This window comes from Zingiber officinale, chromosome 5B, assembly GCF_018446385.1.
Source record: "Zingiber officinale cultivar Zhangliang chromosome 5B, Zo_v1.1, whole genome shotgun sequence".
In the NCBI taxonomy this organism is placed as follows: Eukaryota; Viridiplantae; Streptophyta; class Magnoliopsida; order Zingiberales; family Zingiberaceae; genus Zingiber; species Zingiber officinale.
Window position 1 is genome coordinate 81,659,227 of NC_055995.1, and position 17,555 is coordinate 81,676,781.

General features: G+C 39.2%; 1 protein-coding gene and 1 long non-coding RNA gene across 2 annotated transcripts; one reads left to right on the forward strand and one right to left on the reverse strand.

Annotated features, from left to right (window-relative positions):
- Positions 1 to 12,254: 12,254 nt before the first annotated feature.
- LOC121987548 lies at positions 12,255 to 13,908 on the forward strand. The gene is made up of 3 exons (XR_006113653.1): positions 12,255 to 12,295; positions 12,512 to 12,572; positions 13,700 to 13,908. It is a non-coding gene; the product is annotated as an uncharacterized LOC121987548 (long non-coding RNA).
- A 1,400-nt stretch (positions 13,909 to 15,308) lies between these two features.
- Positions 15,309 to 17,045, reverse strand: LOC121987549 (probable cation transporter HKT6). Its single transcript, XM_042541304.1, has 3 exons — positions 15,982 to 17,045; positions 15,694 to 15,915; positions 15,309 to 15,584 (listed from the first exon to the last, which is right to left on the reverse strand). The coding sequence occupies exons 1-3, from the start codon at positions 17,043 to 17,045 to the stop codon at positions 15,386 to 15,388; spliced, it is 1,485 nt and encodes a 494-aa protein (XP_042397238.1). The 3' UTR covers positions 15,309 to 15,385.
- Positions 17,046 to 17,555: the final 510 nt, after the last annotated feature.

A 17,555-nucleotide genomic window follows, 5' to 3' on the forward strand; every position in this document is an offset into this window, starting at 1 on the left:
CTCCCCCTCAATCCTAGAGGTGGAGGCTTCATCATCTTGAACATGAAACAAGGAGTATGTGTTGGTTGCTACTCGGAAAACCTATAGGTTCCACTGTACAAAAATTTTGTACAAAGGTCTGAACCTTTTCCTAGCTACCATGTGTTCTTTTAAATTAAATTTTGGATCGCCTGCGGAACTTAACACGTTTGATCCAAAACTTAATCTATTTGTTCTTTTAGGTTTTGACTTGGATCTCCTGCGGAACTTAACACGTTCGACCCAAGTCTCCTTAAGTTATTAATTTCATTAAATATTAATTTCCATAATTGGTTCCCAGTACTGACGTGGCGAGGCACATGGCCTTCTTGGATATGGGAGCAACCACCACCGACTAGACAAAACCTTTTATAGAAAGATAATATTTAATTTCCTAAAATAACTTTAGGTTAACCAAAGAGAGCAATCAAATTACAAGGAAAAGAAAAACAAAAGAACACAACTTCGAAAAACATATTCGAAATTCTAGAACGTAAGCCTATTGTATTTGGTATTATTTCCATAAATAACTAGCATGATGCGAAAAAGGAAAAACTACTAGTTATACCTTCTAGAAAGACCTCTTGATCTTCTACCGTATTCCTCTTCTAACCTCGGACGTTGTGTGGGCAACGATCTACCAAGATGAGAAACCACCAACCACCTTCTTCTCCTCCAAGCAAGGTTCGGCCACAAAGGAAAAACTTCACCAAGGAGGAAAACCAAAATACTAACCAAGCTCCAAGAGATGCTAGCTTTCTCTCCTTCTTCTTCTTCTTCTCCGAGTAGTATCCGGCCACCACAAGAGCTCCAAGGGAGAGGGAGAGGTTCGACCACCACAAGAGGAAGAAAAGGAGATGATGGCCGGCCACACCAAGGAACAAAAGAGGGAGAGAAATAATAGATGTTGTGTCTCATGAAGGCACCCTCACCCCTTCTTTTATATTCCTTGGCCTAGGCAAATTAGGAAATTTAATTACAATAAAATTTCCTTAATTTCCTTGACATGAATTAATTGAGAAAAATAAAATAAAATTTCCCAATCAACTTGTAATGGCCGGCCACAATCAAAAGGAGCAAATTAGGAGAGTTTCAATCAACAAATTAAAACTTCCTAATTTGTTTCCGGAAATTTTAAAAAATAAAATTTCTCTTTAAAAATCTCTTCATGGTTAATAAAAGGAAATTTCTATAATTTTAATTTTATTAACATGTGAATAATTTTAAAGAGAAAATAAAACATCTCTCCAATCTACAAATAAGGAAAGAGATCTAATCTCTTTCTTTAATCTTTTGTAGATCTTTTACAAGAGAGATATTTTAATTTTAATTCTCTTTAAATTATATCTTCCACATAATAATAAAAATTAAAATTAAATTTCTTTTTTAATTTAATTTGGCCGGCCCCCACTAGCTTGGGTTCAAGCTAGGGTCGGCCACCCAAAATCATACCTAGGCCGGCCCTAGCTTGGTTCCCAAGCTAGCTTGGCTGACCCCTTATTTGTGGGTATAGAAGGTGGGTATAGGTGGGTATAGAACTCTATAAATAAGAGGCTACGATAGGGACCGAGAGGAGGAATTGGTTTTGGTCTCCCGATAAAATTAAGCATCCCGTGTTCGCCCCGAACACATAACTTGATTTTATCAATGATAATTCATTCCACTAGAGAACTATTATTGAACTACCGCACCAATCCCAAATTACATTTTTGGGCTCCTTCTTATTATGAGTGTGTTAGTCTCCCTGTGTTTAAGATATCGAATGCCCACTAATTAAGTGAGTTACTGACAACTCATTTAATTAATATCTAAGTCCAAGAGTAGTACCACTCAACCTTATCGTCATGTCGGACTAAGTCCACCTGCAGGGTTTAACATGACAATCCTTATGAGCTCCTCTTGGGGACATTATCAACCTAGTATCTCTAGGACACAGTTTCCTTCTATAATCAACAACACACACTATAAGTGATACCGTTTCCCAACTTATCGGGTTTATTGATTCATCGAACTAAATCTCACCCATTGATAAATTAAAGAAATAAATATCAAACATATGTGCTTGTTATTATATTAGGATTAAGAGCACACACTTCCATAATAACTGAGGTCTTTGTTCCTTTATAAAGTCAGTATAAAAGAAACGACCTCTAATGGTCCTACTCAATACACTCTGAGTGTACTAGTGTAATTATATAGTCAAGATAAACTAATACCTAATTACACTACGACCTTCTAATGGTTTGTTCCTTTCCATTTTAGTCGTGAGCTACTGTTTATAATTTATAAGGTACTGATAACATCATCTTCTGTATGTGACACCACATACTATGTTATCTACAATATAAATTAAATGAACAACTACAAACAAATGTAGACAATTTGACCAAATGTGATTCTTTATTCATAATGAATGTTTACAAAGCTTAGGCTTTCAGTATACACTCCAACAATCTTCCACTTATACTAATGACTAAGCTGTCATATGTTCTACCATACATCTGATTCCCATTCCCTCCACATGCCGATTGAAAGCTTTCGCCGGAAGGGCGTTAGTGAAAGGATCTGCCAGGTTATCCGCTGATGCAATCTTGGCGATGACAACTTCTCCTCGCTTCACAATATCTCGTATCAGGTGGTACTTGCGCTCTATATGTTTACTTGCCTTATGGGCTCGTGGTTCCTTCGCAATTGCATCGCTATTATCACAATAAATTGTGATGATTTTGGGCAAACCAGGAATCACATCTAAGTCCATTAGAAAGTTCTGAGCCATACTGCTTCTTTAGCTGCCTCGAGGTGCTACATACTCAGCTTCTATGGTTGAGTCCGAAACGCATTCGCTTAACACTCCTCCATGAAATGGCTCCACCTCCTAAAGTAAACACATAGCCTGATGTAGACTTCCTGTTATCCCGATTGGAAATCAAAATCCGTGTAACCCAGGGAGCAAATCGTATCCTTGATAAACTAGCATATAATCTCTAGTCCTTCTCGGTACTTTAATATATGCTTTACAATAGTCCAATATCCTTGTCGAGGGTTACTTTGATATCTGCTGACCATGCCCACGGCAGCAATATCGGTCTCATAGCATTGCATACATTAGGCTTCCTACAGAATAAGGAACTGCTTTCATGTCCTCTATCTCTTTTGATGTCTTTGGAGACATCTCTTTAGATAGAGCTACTCCATGTCTAAAAGGTAAGAAACCTTTCTTGGAATCCTGCATGCTAAAACGAGCATGGATTGTATCTATATATGAAGCTTGGGACAGACACAACATTCTTTTCTTACGATCCCTTATAACTTTGATCCCAAGAATGTGTGCAATCTCCTAAGTCCTTCATATCAAATTGTTTGGACAACCATACCCTTACGTCTGATAATACTTTGACATTGTTCCCAATTAACAAAATATCATCTACGTATAGTACAAGAAATACCACCACGTTTCCGTTACACTTCTTATATACACAAGATTCATCCGGACTTTGAATAAATCCATATGACTGGATTACTTCATTAAACCGGATGTTCCAAGATCTTGAAGCTTGCTTTAGTCCATAAATGGACCGATTGAGCTTGCACACTAGATGCTCTTTGCCTTTTTCAATGAACCCTTCTGGTTGCTTCATATGGATGTTCTCTTCAAGACTTCCATTAAGGAAAGCTGTCTTGACATCCATTTGCCAAATCTCATAATCCATATGAGCAGCAATGGATAAGAGTATCCGGATAGACTTAAGCATGGCTACCGGTGAAAAGGTCTCCTCATAATCGATTCCCTCTTTCTGAGTGTACCCTTTCGCAACAAGCCTAGCTTTGAAGGTTTCTACCTTCCCGTCTGTCCCTCTTTTCCTTTTGTAGATCCACTTGCATCCAACTGCTTTTATACCAGGTGGTTCTACAAGCTCCCGGACCTTATTAGAGTACATAGACTCTATTTGAATTCATTGCCTTTTGCCAAGATGCATCTATATCTTGGAGTGCTTCGTCATATGTTCGTGGATCAGGTTCATGTTTAGGGATCAAGTCGAAGACTCTCCCAAAACATGAATCTATCGGGTTGCCTTACAACCCTCCCACTACGACGAGGCAATTTCCGTGGTTGTGTATCATGTGTGACACGTGTTGCGGTCTCTTGTGGTACTTCATCTTGTCCTGTTGACTGAAGTAGACATGTCCTCTCTAAGTTCTTCTAAAACAACTTTACTCTGGGCTTGTGATCCATTATATAGTCTTCTTCTAAAAGCGGGCATTGGTGCTAACAATGACCTTATGGTCTTTAGGACTATAAAATAAACCTCCTTTCGTTCCTTTGGGATATCCTACAAACACGTGAACTTCTGATGTTCTATCAATATCTGGTTTTAGCACATGTCTTGGACTACCCCAAATCCGAATATGTCTTAGGCGGGTTTCGCCCATTCCACAATTCTATGGGAGTAGAAGAAACGATTTAGAAGGTACTAAGTTCGGAACGATATCACTGTTTCCGGAGCATATCCCCAAAATGAATTTGGTAATTCGAATAACTCATCATCGATCTAACCATCTCCATAAGAGTCCTATTCCTTCGTTCTGCTACACCGGGTGTACCAGGTGTAGACAACTGGGATTGAATCCCGGCCTCTGATAAGTAATTCCTAAACTCTCCTAAGAGGTATTCGCCACCACGATCAGACCGTAGTGTCTTGATACTTTTACCTAGTCGTTTCTCCACATCAGCCTTGTATTCTTTGAACTTATCAAAGCACTCGGACTTGCGGCGCATTAGGTAAATGTATCCGTATCTTGAATAATCATCTATAAAAGAGACAAAGTATTCAAAACCTCCTCTTGCCTGGACAGACATAAGACCACACAAATCAGAGTGAACCAATTCTAACACTTCTTTGGCTCTATACCCCTTGGCCTTGAACGGCCTTTTGGTCATTTTACCTTCTAAGCAGGATTCACAAGTTGGAAAATTTTCCAACTCTAATGAACTCAAAAGTCCATCGGCTATAAGCCTCTGAATCCTACTTAATATGACCAAGCCTTAGATGCCAAAGATATGCTTGGTTCATTTGCGAAGGTTCTTTTCTCTTATTAGTATTAGAAGATGAGTTTTGCTTTGTGGAAGAAATTGGATTTAAAGTATACAAATTGCCAACTAATGCACCAGAACAGATAATCACTTTATTTCTTTTAATAACTACATCGTTACTGAAAGAAACTGAATATCCATCTAAAAATAGTTTAGAAACTGAAATTAAATTCTTTCTAAAACTGGGTACATAAAGATAATTTCTTAAAACCAAATTTTTATTTCTACTAAAAGATAAGTAGACGTCTCCCACTGCAACAGCTGCCACCTTAGTAGCATTGCCCATGTAGACGGTAATCTCCCCTTCAGATAGTCGTCGGGTTTCCTGGAACCCCTGCAAGGAATTGCAGACATGATCAGTGGCTCCTGTATCTACACACCAGGTGCTGGTAGATAACACCGCTAAACATGTTTCAACAACTAGAGCATGAGATATACCTTTGTTTTGGTTCTTACGAGGACAGTCCGCCTTCCAATGTCCTGCCTGCTTGCAGATGAAGCACTTGCCCTTCGGCTTCTTCACCGACTTTAAATCCTGTACTCTGAGATTTATTCACTTTCTTTGCTGAGCCAGCTTGTTTCTTCTTCTTCTTTCCTCTCGGTTTAGAAGTAGAACCATTTTCAGCAAAGTGAATTTGAGAATTATGACGAAATAATCCTTCTGCTGCTTGAAGTTCTGTCAGTAGTTCCCCTAATGAATAAATCCTCTTATTCATATTATAGTTCAGGCGGAACTGCTCAAAACTTCTAGGTAGCGTTTGGAGGATCATATCGATCTGGGTTTCCCCATTAATTTCTCCTCCAAGGATCTGTATCTCGTTCAGATAAGCCATCATCTTTAGGATATGATCCGTTACAGGAGTACCCTCTTGCATGGTGGCTGTCATTATCTTTCTCATAGCTTCTTGTCTAGAAGCCCTATCCTGATGACCAAAGAGTTCCTTGAGATTGTTCATAATATCATAAGCTGTTGGTAAATCTTGATGCTGATGTTGCAATACATTTGACATTGAAGCCAAAATGTAACACCGCGCCATCTCATCTGCCTTTACCCATCTCTTATGATATTCAATCTCCTCTTGGGTAGATTCACCAGTAGGTGCTTCAGGGCACTACTCAGTCAGTACAAATTTATAGCTTTCAGCAGTAAGGACAATGTCCAGGTTCCTTTTCCAATCTATGTAATTAGGTCCAGTAAGTCTATTCTGTTGAAGTATGATGGACAGTGGGTTGAAAGTCATCCTAAGAATCACAAATAACTTTTGGTCAGTACTCTAAATTTAGAATAATATTGATTCCTCAAATAATACTATTTTAAATTAACCAACACCTCATAACACCGTGAATTTTGTATGCCACGTTAGTGTGGACGTATACAAATTCAACATTTGTAAAAGGAGGGTTTTAACCCATTAATTTTATTATCTTGTCAACCTAACTTTTGACAAATAAAATTAATAGTTGGTATTATTTGGTCTCACAAATAATAGCAGTGACTCCGTTGGGGAGGATACTTTTAGATGTGTCTAAGTGTATACCATTACTTGACACTGAGTCCATTAATAAGATTATGCCCCTTCCGTTGGGGAAGATCACACGCTCTTAATTAACTTCCTATAGTCATCCAAAATGGAAGTTCTAGTGATCCGCAAACAAGCTCATCCGTTATGGAGGAAGGCACTCAGAGCCAACGCGCAAGCTTGTTTGCATCACTTACAAACCAGTAATGGAGACCATGGGATTTACTTAAAAATCCCTCTCCCACTTAGTTATTTATAAATGAGGAATTTTAACTATGCTAGCCTACTTAACTTGTAAACTAACATTCACACATAGCACAATATAAAAGCAATAAATAGAAAATCTAATTTTCAACTATTATGGCTTTTATCTCTATTTGTCCTCCGTGTGTTGTCATCCAAAGCTGCTGTCATATTTGGCCACCACTACCGGGTCTAGCTGTCGCATCCATCTTGCTTCTAGTTCCGCTACGCCTCTGGTCCTTAGAAGGTTCCACGCTTTGCAAGATTTGATCCGCGACATAAATAGAGTTTTACGTTTTGATCCTATATTCCATAAAAGGAATGTACATGTATCTAGATCAAAAATAAAATCCTAATAAAACTAAATACAGCTCCTGCTGTATTTTAATACAATCATGCACACACATATAAATGCCCTTGACATGTCCAAGGGTCCAATCACACACATAATAACTAAAAGCCATAATAGTTGGATCCTACATCCACAAAGTTAGCACATTCTACTATTAACCTGCCTAAATTATGTATGACATGTGCATAATTAAACTAAATACCAAATACACAGAGGCAAAACCCTAGCTCTGATACCAATTGTTGGTTGCTACTCGGAAAACCTATAGGTTCCACTGTACAAAAATTTTGTACAAAGGTCTGAACCTTTTCCTAGCTACCATGTGTTCTTTTAAATTAAATTTTGGATCGCCTGCGGAACTTAACACGTTTGATCCAAAACTTAATCTATTTGTTCTTTTAGGTTTTGACTTGGATCTCCTGCGGAACTTAACACGTTCGACCCAAGTCTCCTTAAGTTATTAATTTCATTAAATATTAATTTCCATAATTGGTTCCCAGTACTGACGTGGCGAGGCACATGGCCTTCTTGGATATGGGAGCAACCACCACCGACTAGACAAAACCTTTTATAGAAAGATAATATTTAATTTCCTAAAATAACTTTAGGTTAACCAAAGAGAGCAATCAAATCACAAGGAAAAGAAAAACAAAAGAACACAACTTCGAAAAACATATTCGAAATTCTAGAACGTAAGCCTATTGTATTTGGTATTATTTCCATAAATAACTAGCATGATGCGAAAAAGGAAAAACTACTAGTTATACCTTCTAGAAAGACCTCTTGATCTTCTACCGTATTCCTCTTCTAACCTCGGACGTTGTGTGGGCAACGATCTACCAAGATGAGAAACCACCAACCACCTTCTTCTCCTCCAAGCAAGGTTCGGCCACAAAGGAAAAACTTCACCAAGGAGGAAAACCAAAATACTAACCAAGCTCCAAGAGATGCTAGCTTTCTCTCCTTCTTCTTCTTCTCCTAGTAGTATCCGGCCACCACAAGAGCTCCAAGGGAGAGGGAGAGGTTCGGCCACCACAAGAGGAAGAAAAGGAGATGATGGCCGGCCACACCAAGGAACAAAAGAGGGAGAGAAATAATAGATGTTGTGTCTCATGAAGGCACCCTCACCCCTTCTTTTATATTCCTTGGCCTAGGCAAATTAGGAAATTTAATTACAATAAAATTTCCTTAATTTTCCTTGACATGAATTAATTGAGAAAAATAAAATAAAATTTCCCAATCAACTTGTAATGGCCGGCCACAATCAAAAGGAGCAAATTAGGAGAGTTTCAATCAACAAATTAAAACTTCCTAATTTGTTTCCGGAAATTTTTAAAATAAAATTTCTCTTTAAAATCTCTTCATGGTTAATAAAAGGAAATTTCTATAATTTTAATTTTATTAACATGTGAATAATTTTAAAGAGAAAATAAAACATCTCTCAATCTACAAATAAGGAAGAGATCTAATCTCTTTCTTTAATCTTTGTAGATCTTTTACAGAGAGATATTTTAATTTTAATTCTCTTTAAATTATATCTTTCACATAATAATAAAATTAAAATTAAATTTCTTTTTAATTTAATTTGGCCGGCCCTACTAGCTTGGGTTCAAGCTAGGTCCGGCCACCCATCATACCTAGGCCGGCCTAGCTTGGTTCCCAAGCTAGCTTGGTGACCCCTTATTTGTGGGTATAGAAGGTGGGTATAGGTGGGTATAGAACTCTATAAATAAGAGGCTACGATAGGGACCGAGAGGAGGAATTGGTTTGGTCTCCGATAAAATTAAGCATCCCGTGCCCGAACACATAACTTGATTTTATCAATGATAATTCATTCCACTAGAGAACTATTATTGAACTACCGCATCAATCCCAAATTACATTTTGGGCTCCTTCTTATTATGAGTGTGTTAGTCTCCTGTGTTTAAGATATCGAATGTCCACTAATTAAGTGAGTTACCGACAACTCATTTAATTAATATCTAAGTCCAAGAGTAGTACCACTCAACCTTATCGTCATGGGACTAAGTCCACCTGCAGGGTTTAACATGACAATCCTTATGAGCTCCTCTTGGGGACATTATCAACCTAGTATCTCTAGGACACAGTTTCCTTCTATAATCAACAACACACACTATAAGTGATATCATTTCCCAACTTATCGGGTTTATTGATTCATCGAACTAAATCTCACCCATTGATAAATTAAAGAAATAAATATCAAACATATGTGCTTGTTATTATATTAGGATTAAGAGCACACACTTCCATAATAACTGAGGTCTTTGTTCCTTTATAAAGTCAGTATAAAAGAAACGACCTCTAATGATCCTACTCAATACACTCTGAGTGTACTAGTGTAATTATATAGTCAAGATAAACTAATACCTAATTACACTACGACCTTCTAATGGTTTGTTCCTTTCCATTTTAGTCGTGAGCTACTGTTTATAATTTATAAGGTACTGATAACATCATCTTCTGTATGTGACACCACATACTATGTTATCTACAATATAAATTAAATGAACAACTACAAACAAATGTAGACAATTTGACCAAATGTGATTCTTTATTCATAATGAATGTTTACAAAGCTTAGGCTTTCAGTATACACTCCAACAGTATGCTCCCTCCTTGTTCCCTTCGTTGCATTCCCTTGAGGATGAAGCTTCTTGGATTTCCTCTTCTTCGGAGGTTGAGCATCTCTCAACCTCGGAGTCCTCCTCTTGGTCTTGCTCCAAAGAGTCACCCTCTCTGGATTCTTCATGATCTTGTACAGTGGAGGGGATCTCTTCATGAAGCTTGGCCAATTTGCTCCATAGCTCCTTTGCATCTTCAAACTCTCCAATTTTGCAAAGGATGGTGCTTGGCAATAAATTGACCAAAAGCTTGGTCACTTTGTCATTGGCCTCGCACCTTTGGACTTGCTCCGGGCTCCATTTGCTTTTCTTTAGAACTTTGCCCTTTGAATTTCTTGGAACCTTGAAGCCTTCCATTAGAGCAAACCATTGCCCTATCTCCATCATAAGAAAATTTTCGATTCTTGATTTCCAAGAATCGAAACTCGTAGAAGTGTATGGTGGAGCCACCCTTGTGTCAAATCCAAGCCCATCTTGGAATTGCATCTTGAAGTTGAGCTTGATAAAGTCTTGAACTTGAAGAATTTGCTCCAACTTCTTCACCCTCTAGCTTTTCTTGATATGCTTGACCCTTCCGGCGATGATTCCGGTGAAGAGCGGCCTTGCTCTGATACCACTTGTTAGGACCAAAAGTAACTAGAGGGGGGGGGGGGGGTGAATAGCTCGTGGCTCGCTCGTGGCTCGACGTTGCTTGTTTCTTCTAAGATGTGCAGCGGAAAATACAGAAACAAATCACACAACGCTAACACGGTTGGTTTACTTGGTATCCACCTCACAAGAGGTGACTAGTCCAAGGATCCACACCACGCACGCACCCTCCACTATGAAAACACTCCTTTTCGGTAACTACCGAGGGCAGAGAAGCCCTACAAGACTCTCAGTACAAGAAGAAAGGAAAGGGAAACAAAATACAAGCGCAAAGCTTACAATGAGTACAGAAAACCCTAACCCTAGCTTCTCTTCTTGCCTTTGATCCGCCTCTTGACTCGGAAAGCTTCCAAGATCCTTCAAGAACTGGCGATCTGATCTTTGAGAGCGCTGTGGAGGAGTTGGCGAGAGATCTGGAGTGAATCGGTGAAGTTCTACTGAAGGAATCGCACGCCAACAGCTATAAACGACGCCAACGGTCGAATCCCAATCGATTGGATTGCTCCCAATCGATCGGGGAGGCTTTGGATCGATCCATGGATCGATCCAGAGCACCTCTGTGCTCTGGGAAAAACGCCTGGATCGATCCACGGATCTATCCAGCGCTTATCGCGTGAAACAGCCGCGTCCCAATCGATCCACTGATCGATTGGGACATCTGGATCGATCCACGGATCGATCCAGAGGCTCTCTGTTCGCTGGGAAAGGCCTGGATCGATCCACTGATCGATCCAGAGTCTGGTTTTTGCCCAAAACCAAGTCCCAAGCCTCTCCAACCAACATCCGGTCAACCTTGACCTGTTGGTACATCATGCCTAGCATCTGGTCTCTCCTTTGACCTGCTAGGTCTTCCCACCAAGTGTCTGGTCAATCCCTTTGACCCACTTGGACTTTTCTCTTCGTGCCAAGTATCCGGTCAATCATTTGATCTACTTGGACTTCCCAACACCAGATGTCCGATCATCCTTGATCCATCTGGATTTTCCCTTGCCTGGCTTCACTCACCAGGACTTTCACCTGGCTTCACTCACCAGGATTTCCTTCTGCCTAGCTTCACTCACTAGGACTTTCACCTTGTTAAGTATTTGAAAAAAAAAAAAAAAAAAATCAAATCCACCCATGCCATCCACGTGCACTGCCCTCCCCCACACCCCCCTTTTTCTCTTCCTCTTTTCTTCTCTTCTCCACCGCTTCCCCACCGAAACTTGCAACCCTTTCTCCTCCTCCTCTTCTCTAGCGGCGATGAATGAGCAAATCTCTCCCTCTTCTTCTTCTCAAGCACAGCAGCCCTCTTCTTCTCCTCCAGCACTTTTTCTCCTCCTCTAGCAAGGGCAGAGAACTGTTTTCTCCGACCACTAGCCTTTGCTTCCTCTTCTCTGCTTCTCGGCAGCATCGTCGGAGCTCCTCGGAGTGTGTCAGAGCCCGCCGGACCATCAGAAAAGAGGGGAAAGCAAAGCCCTAGTTGCTGCCCTCTTTTCTAGCCCAACCACAGCAGCCATCGGAGCTAGTTGTGGCCTTCGCTGGAGCTCGCCGAGATCACCGGTGAGAAAGGGGAAAAAGTTTTTCCTTGCCCTTCACTATCCCAGTAGCCTTCTTTGTGTTCAATCTTCCCTAACAACCCTAGTTTCCTTTTGTTTCCTCCAACAGCAGCCCTAGCTGCTGTCCTTTTATTGGCAGCATCGTCGTTGTTCGCCGGAGCTTGCCGCAGCTTGCCGGAGTTGCCGACAAAGAACCTTATTTGCTGCCCTAATTTCCAGCAGCCACACAAAACCCTTAGAAGGTATATTTTAGGTTTCTTTTGGTTAAATTGATGTGTAGTTAGAAGAGTTATCTAGATTAGAACAGAAATTTCATTTAGAAATGCGAAGTGGTACGAGGTATCGAGATCAAAATAATTCACTGATTTTGAATCAGAGATAAGGTGTAGATTTTAGGTCATTATTATTATTAGATAGTATTTTGATTATTTAAGTTATGTTTGATATTGTGTTTGTAGATCCGAGCTCGAGTGGAGCACGGTGACCTGCCGATACTCGGAGATTTTTGCTGTATATAAGGTGGATACATCTACTCTTGTCTATTTTCTTGTGCATGAATAAATATATAAATTGGAATATGTATATGTTGTATTATTATTTTCAAAATAGGGATTAAACTGATATTATAAATAGCGAAATGGGTTAAAATATTAAAATTATTGGAGGGTAAATAATTAATATTATTTCTTGTTCACATATGGGTTCATATTGGGATTGATATGGGATGGGTTGTTTTTAAAATTAAAGAAATATTCTAAATTTATCTTCTGTTGATACCTTGTCTCTTTTGACTTGCTTGACCTTACATATTTAATGCTTTTGATACTCTTTCTGTTGATACTTGTAGCTTTTTATCTGTGGACCCTATAATGATAAATTAATAGATTTGATACGAAAATATTACCTTGATTGACCAATTAATATGAAAAGAGAATAATCATGATAAATGGATGAATATAATCATAACGGTGAATTAATAAAGATAATAAATGAAGAATTAAAAAGTGAAGACCATGAGCCTAGCTTTATACCAGAGCTCTATATTAGAGTACTGGACCACCCACATGTTATTGTGGTAGCGCGGCGGCCGCGGTCCAGAGTATCTGACCGTACACCCGAGGCGTGTTGGCGTGATGTAGCCCTCGGTCAGTGTTTATTATGTCTTCCACCGGTGAGGGCTGATGGCCCGTACGTCAGATGACGTATGCGATAGTTTTATACTCTTAGGAGGCTTTTAGCCTATCCATATGATATTTCACTCTGATGATATTGGCTCCAGTGATTCACTTTTTAGTTGATTTATCAGATTCAGACTATTGATATACATGTTGATCTTACCATGATAACTTATAATTGAGTGATTAAATAATAAGATTGAAAAATTGATTTTATTAATGATGACAAGTGATGATAAGGTGAAGATCCTAAACTCTAATCTAAAAATTTTACCTGATTATAGATAATGAGAAGATGATTATACATATATATGTATAAATGTAGAACTTTAAGAATAATCCTAAAGTTGTAACAAAAGATGATGATTTATTCTACTTCCTTGACTTCTTCAATAAGATTAAATTCATGCGCATCTTTCTTGAGTATCCACTTAGCCATTTGGCTAATTTGCTACATTCCTTGGTCTCCAGTTTTGCAGACACAGGGATCCTTTTGATATTACTGTTGATTTTGGACTTTCATAGAGTTGCTCAGAGATCTCGACGTGCTGATTTTCTGGTTTGTTTTACTTTTGTTTCGCTGTATTTACATTTTGCACTTTTGTTACAGATATCGTTTATCTGTATAGTAATTGTAGTCTATGGATAGATATATATATAATTGATACATTTCGTGGTTATGTTGTTTCTATTTTATGTATGTTCCAGCCGTGTCGGCTGATGAATATGTTGTTTATGTTTATATATTGTGATGTATGTATGTATGTATGCTTCATATTGTCACCGATACAGGGGAGATGCTGTCGGATTTTTGTTTGGCAGGGACTCCTCTGGGGCGTGACACACCTGGCTTCACTCACCAGGATTTCCTTCTGCCTAGCTTCACTCACTAGGACTTTCCAGTCAAGTATCCAGTCACTCCCTTGACCTATTTGACTCTTCTTCAATCAATTTCTTATTGTCAAACATCTAAACCCAAACCAAGACTCAGCTTGGTCAACCAGGTCAACCTTGACCTGAGGGATGTTGCACCAACAATCAGCACAAGGAAGAACTGCCGAGGCCAACCGAGAGGAAGAATTTAATCCGAGTAGCTTCCTTGCTCGGTCGATCAGAGGGATCATTGACGTGTCTCGAGATATCTTTTTAGGAGCGCTGACACAGGGCCTAGTCAACAAGCAGATTGTACGACGACAAATCAGAGGGCGTGCCCACAACTAATTGGAGAACGTGTCCATGACTATGTGCCCAGGACCAATCGAAAAACATGTCCACGACCAATGGGAGAACGTGCCCATGCCTCAAAAAGTACGCATGTCGCCCACCAGGGCATTATATAAAGGGAGATCCGTACATCGACGCAGGTACGTATTATTCACTTTTTGTTTACTCTTGTGTTATTGTTGTTCCACTTTTTTCTTCGTGCCAGTGACTGACTTGAACGTTGGAAGACCAACGTCAGAGACCCCCTTCCCTGGCTGGACATTGCCATTTCTTGTACTTGCAGATCGGAGCTTGGTCTATATCCAGTCAACGTAGTAGTCATATCTCTAACTTTTCGTCTCTACGATTTTCGAACAGTATCATATGTATTATTTATTGGAGCTTCATATTAGACTTATTAATAATAAATATATAGTAAAAAAAACTATTATTTAATTATTAAATAATTAACTAAATTATTTATCGATAAACTATTATAAATTACTAATAAATAAACAAATAAACAAATATCTATCCTACTATAATCCTAATGATTAAGAATAGTAATATAATAAAAGAAACTATTGATTAATTATTAAATAATTAATTAACATATAAAAATATTAGTAGTTATATTCTAATTGGTTAAGATATTAAATTATAATTTAGGAGACCTGAATTTAAGTCTCAGTATCAATGTACATTTCTTTTAATATCTATACCTGTATTAAAAAAACTTGATTCCAACATTTAAAATAAATTAAAAAAAAAAACTTGAACGGTCAGTTAATTTGGGATGGAATCGGATCAACAATTTGGTTAATTTGGGACGGAGTGATAAATCACTCCATGAATTTATAGCTATAGAAGTGTTTTGAAACTAATTAGCTTTTGCCACAATAAAGATGGTGTTCTTTGATTTACGGCATTAATCATAATTGACAAAATTATTTTTCAACCAAAATTCCATGCTTTCCCTCCCTCGATCTGAAATTTCTTCAGCCTTCCCAAAAGCATGGCCACCATCAGGATCATCTTCCCTTTGCCGCTCCATCTCCCTGCAAATCCATACGACACATCCTCGCACCTTCCATCGGATCTTATCAACCGATCGCAACTGTAACCCATCGAGAACCCTACGTTTCCATGCGCACTGCAACATCAAAACTAAACCACTTCATCTCATCCTCATTTTTCTGTTCCAACAGATTGTGCTTGATTTATATATTAATTTAAATGGAAAAGGGGAAAAAAAAACTAGCCTGATGACTTCCAATACGACGTTGAAGATGTTAAAATTCAAAGGATCTATCGAAAATGATTTCCTCTCTGTGATGCTGATGAAGATGACAAAGATGACCGGAAAACATAGCAGAGAGAGGTGCAAGCTCCGCAGAAGCAACTTTCTTCGTCTGTTGTTGGAAGAGTTCCAAGCAGGAGGATCTCTTTCTTCTGGAATGAAATAAGTATACGGAGGAAGGTACCTGCAAATTCGCAAATTTGTAGAGATTTCTGCAATTTAGATCATGGTATTTAGATTGGAGACTCACATCATGACGACAAAGAGAACCAAGATCGCCGGAGACAGCTTGGAGATATCGAACACTGACTCGCCGGCGTGCCGGGAGTTCACCGACTGAAACAGAGCGGCCACCAACTTCCGGAACGCATTCATCCCGTGGAAGATCTCCGGCGAGCTCCACTCCTGCTGGCAGAGCAGAAGAAGCTGCACCAGCACGAACCCGGCCACCGTGAGCGCCAAATAGGCGCAGTGAGAGCGAGGGAACAAGTGCTTGTAATATTCCGCGACCTCCGGTCGCCGGATAACGTCCCCGAACTCCTCCCTCTTCGTCGTCTTTTTCATCACCCAGATCGCCAGCCTCAAGCAGAGAGGAAACAGAGTGTTACCCGCTAGGATTTGAGGGATCAGTATCAAGAGCAGAGCAGAGTTGCTCTTGAAGGCCGCCATGTTCTCGTTGTTTGGAGTGAAACCGCAGTTGGTGAAGGAGGAAACCGTTACAAAGATGGAGAAAAGGACGACCTTAATCTTCTTCATCCGCAACACCGCCCTCGCGTCGGCGACGAGCGAGAAGTAGAGCAAGGTGAGGAAGACGCCGCTCAGGTTGACGAAGAGGATGTAAAAGAACACGACATGGCCCAGGAACTTGAGAGATTTGTCAATGGAAGTAGAATTACTAGATGACGATGATTCGCTTTCGCGCTTTAGCTTGAGGTTGGTGAAGTGCAGGCCGAGCACGGAGGTGAAGACCTCGCCGCCGATGAACATGAGGACGACGAGGACCCAGTGCTGGGCAGGGGAGAAGGACTCCATTTCCACAGTGGACATGCTCGAAACTGTGGCGGCGGAGACCGACATGAAGAAGAGGTCCAAGTTCCTAGGATGACCCTGCTCAGCGTTGCTATTCGGCGTGAGAATCCTCAGCGCGAGGAAGCCGAAAGAGGAAGTTAGAAGGAAGTAGCAGATTTGAATAAAGAAGGGGTCGCAGCAGAAGAGGAAGAAGTCGAAGAGGAAGCACAGCGAACGCCATGAACAAGCTTTTAAGGAAGAAAGTTTCTTGTTAGCTTTCTTGCTCAAGCAAGAAAGAAGTTCCATGGCAGAGGAAGGTCTGTAATTAAGCGCTCTCTGCGAGGAAGCAGTGCATTTATAGTTGGATTGTTTTGCAAAGAGGGCTGCTTTCCCCCCCCCCACCCACCTCCCCTCTCTCTCTCCCAGCCAAAAGTCGCATGTACCCCTCCACCTCCCCTTTTTGATTTTTTATTTTTTTTTAATTTCATTTAATTCTGATTTTATTTTAATTTTTTAATTAATTTTATTTAAAAATAACTCTCATACAATTATATTTTTAATTTTATTTAATTTTACTTTTTTAATTAATTTAATTTATTATTTTTTATCAATACTTTATTTTTTAATTTTATATAAATTTTATTTAGTTTTTATTTTTTTAATTAATTTAATTTATTATTTTTTATCAATACTTTATTTTTCAATTTTATATAAATTTTATTTATTTTTATTTTTTAAATAATTTCATTTATTATTTTTTTCATAATACTTATATTTTTTCAATTGATTTTTTTAAATTTTAATTTTTTTAATCAA

Excerpts from the sequence above, each read along its gene's own strand:
- LOC121987549 (XM_042541304.1), bottom strand. The coding sequence starts at position 17,045 with ATGGAACTTCTTTCTTGCTTGAGCAAGAAAGCTAACAAGAAACTTTCT. Across the intron at positions 15,916-15,981 it reads GTTCTCTTTGTCGTCATGAT|GTACCTTCCTCCGTATACTT; the intron begins GTGAGTCTCCAA and ends GCGAATTTGCAG. Across the intron at positions 15,585-15,693 it reads GTCGTATTGGAAGTCATCAG|TGCGCATGGAAACGTAGGGT; the intron begins GCTAGTTTTTTT and ends TTGATGTTGCAG.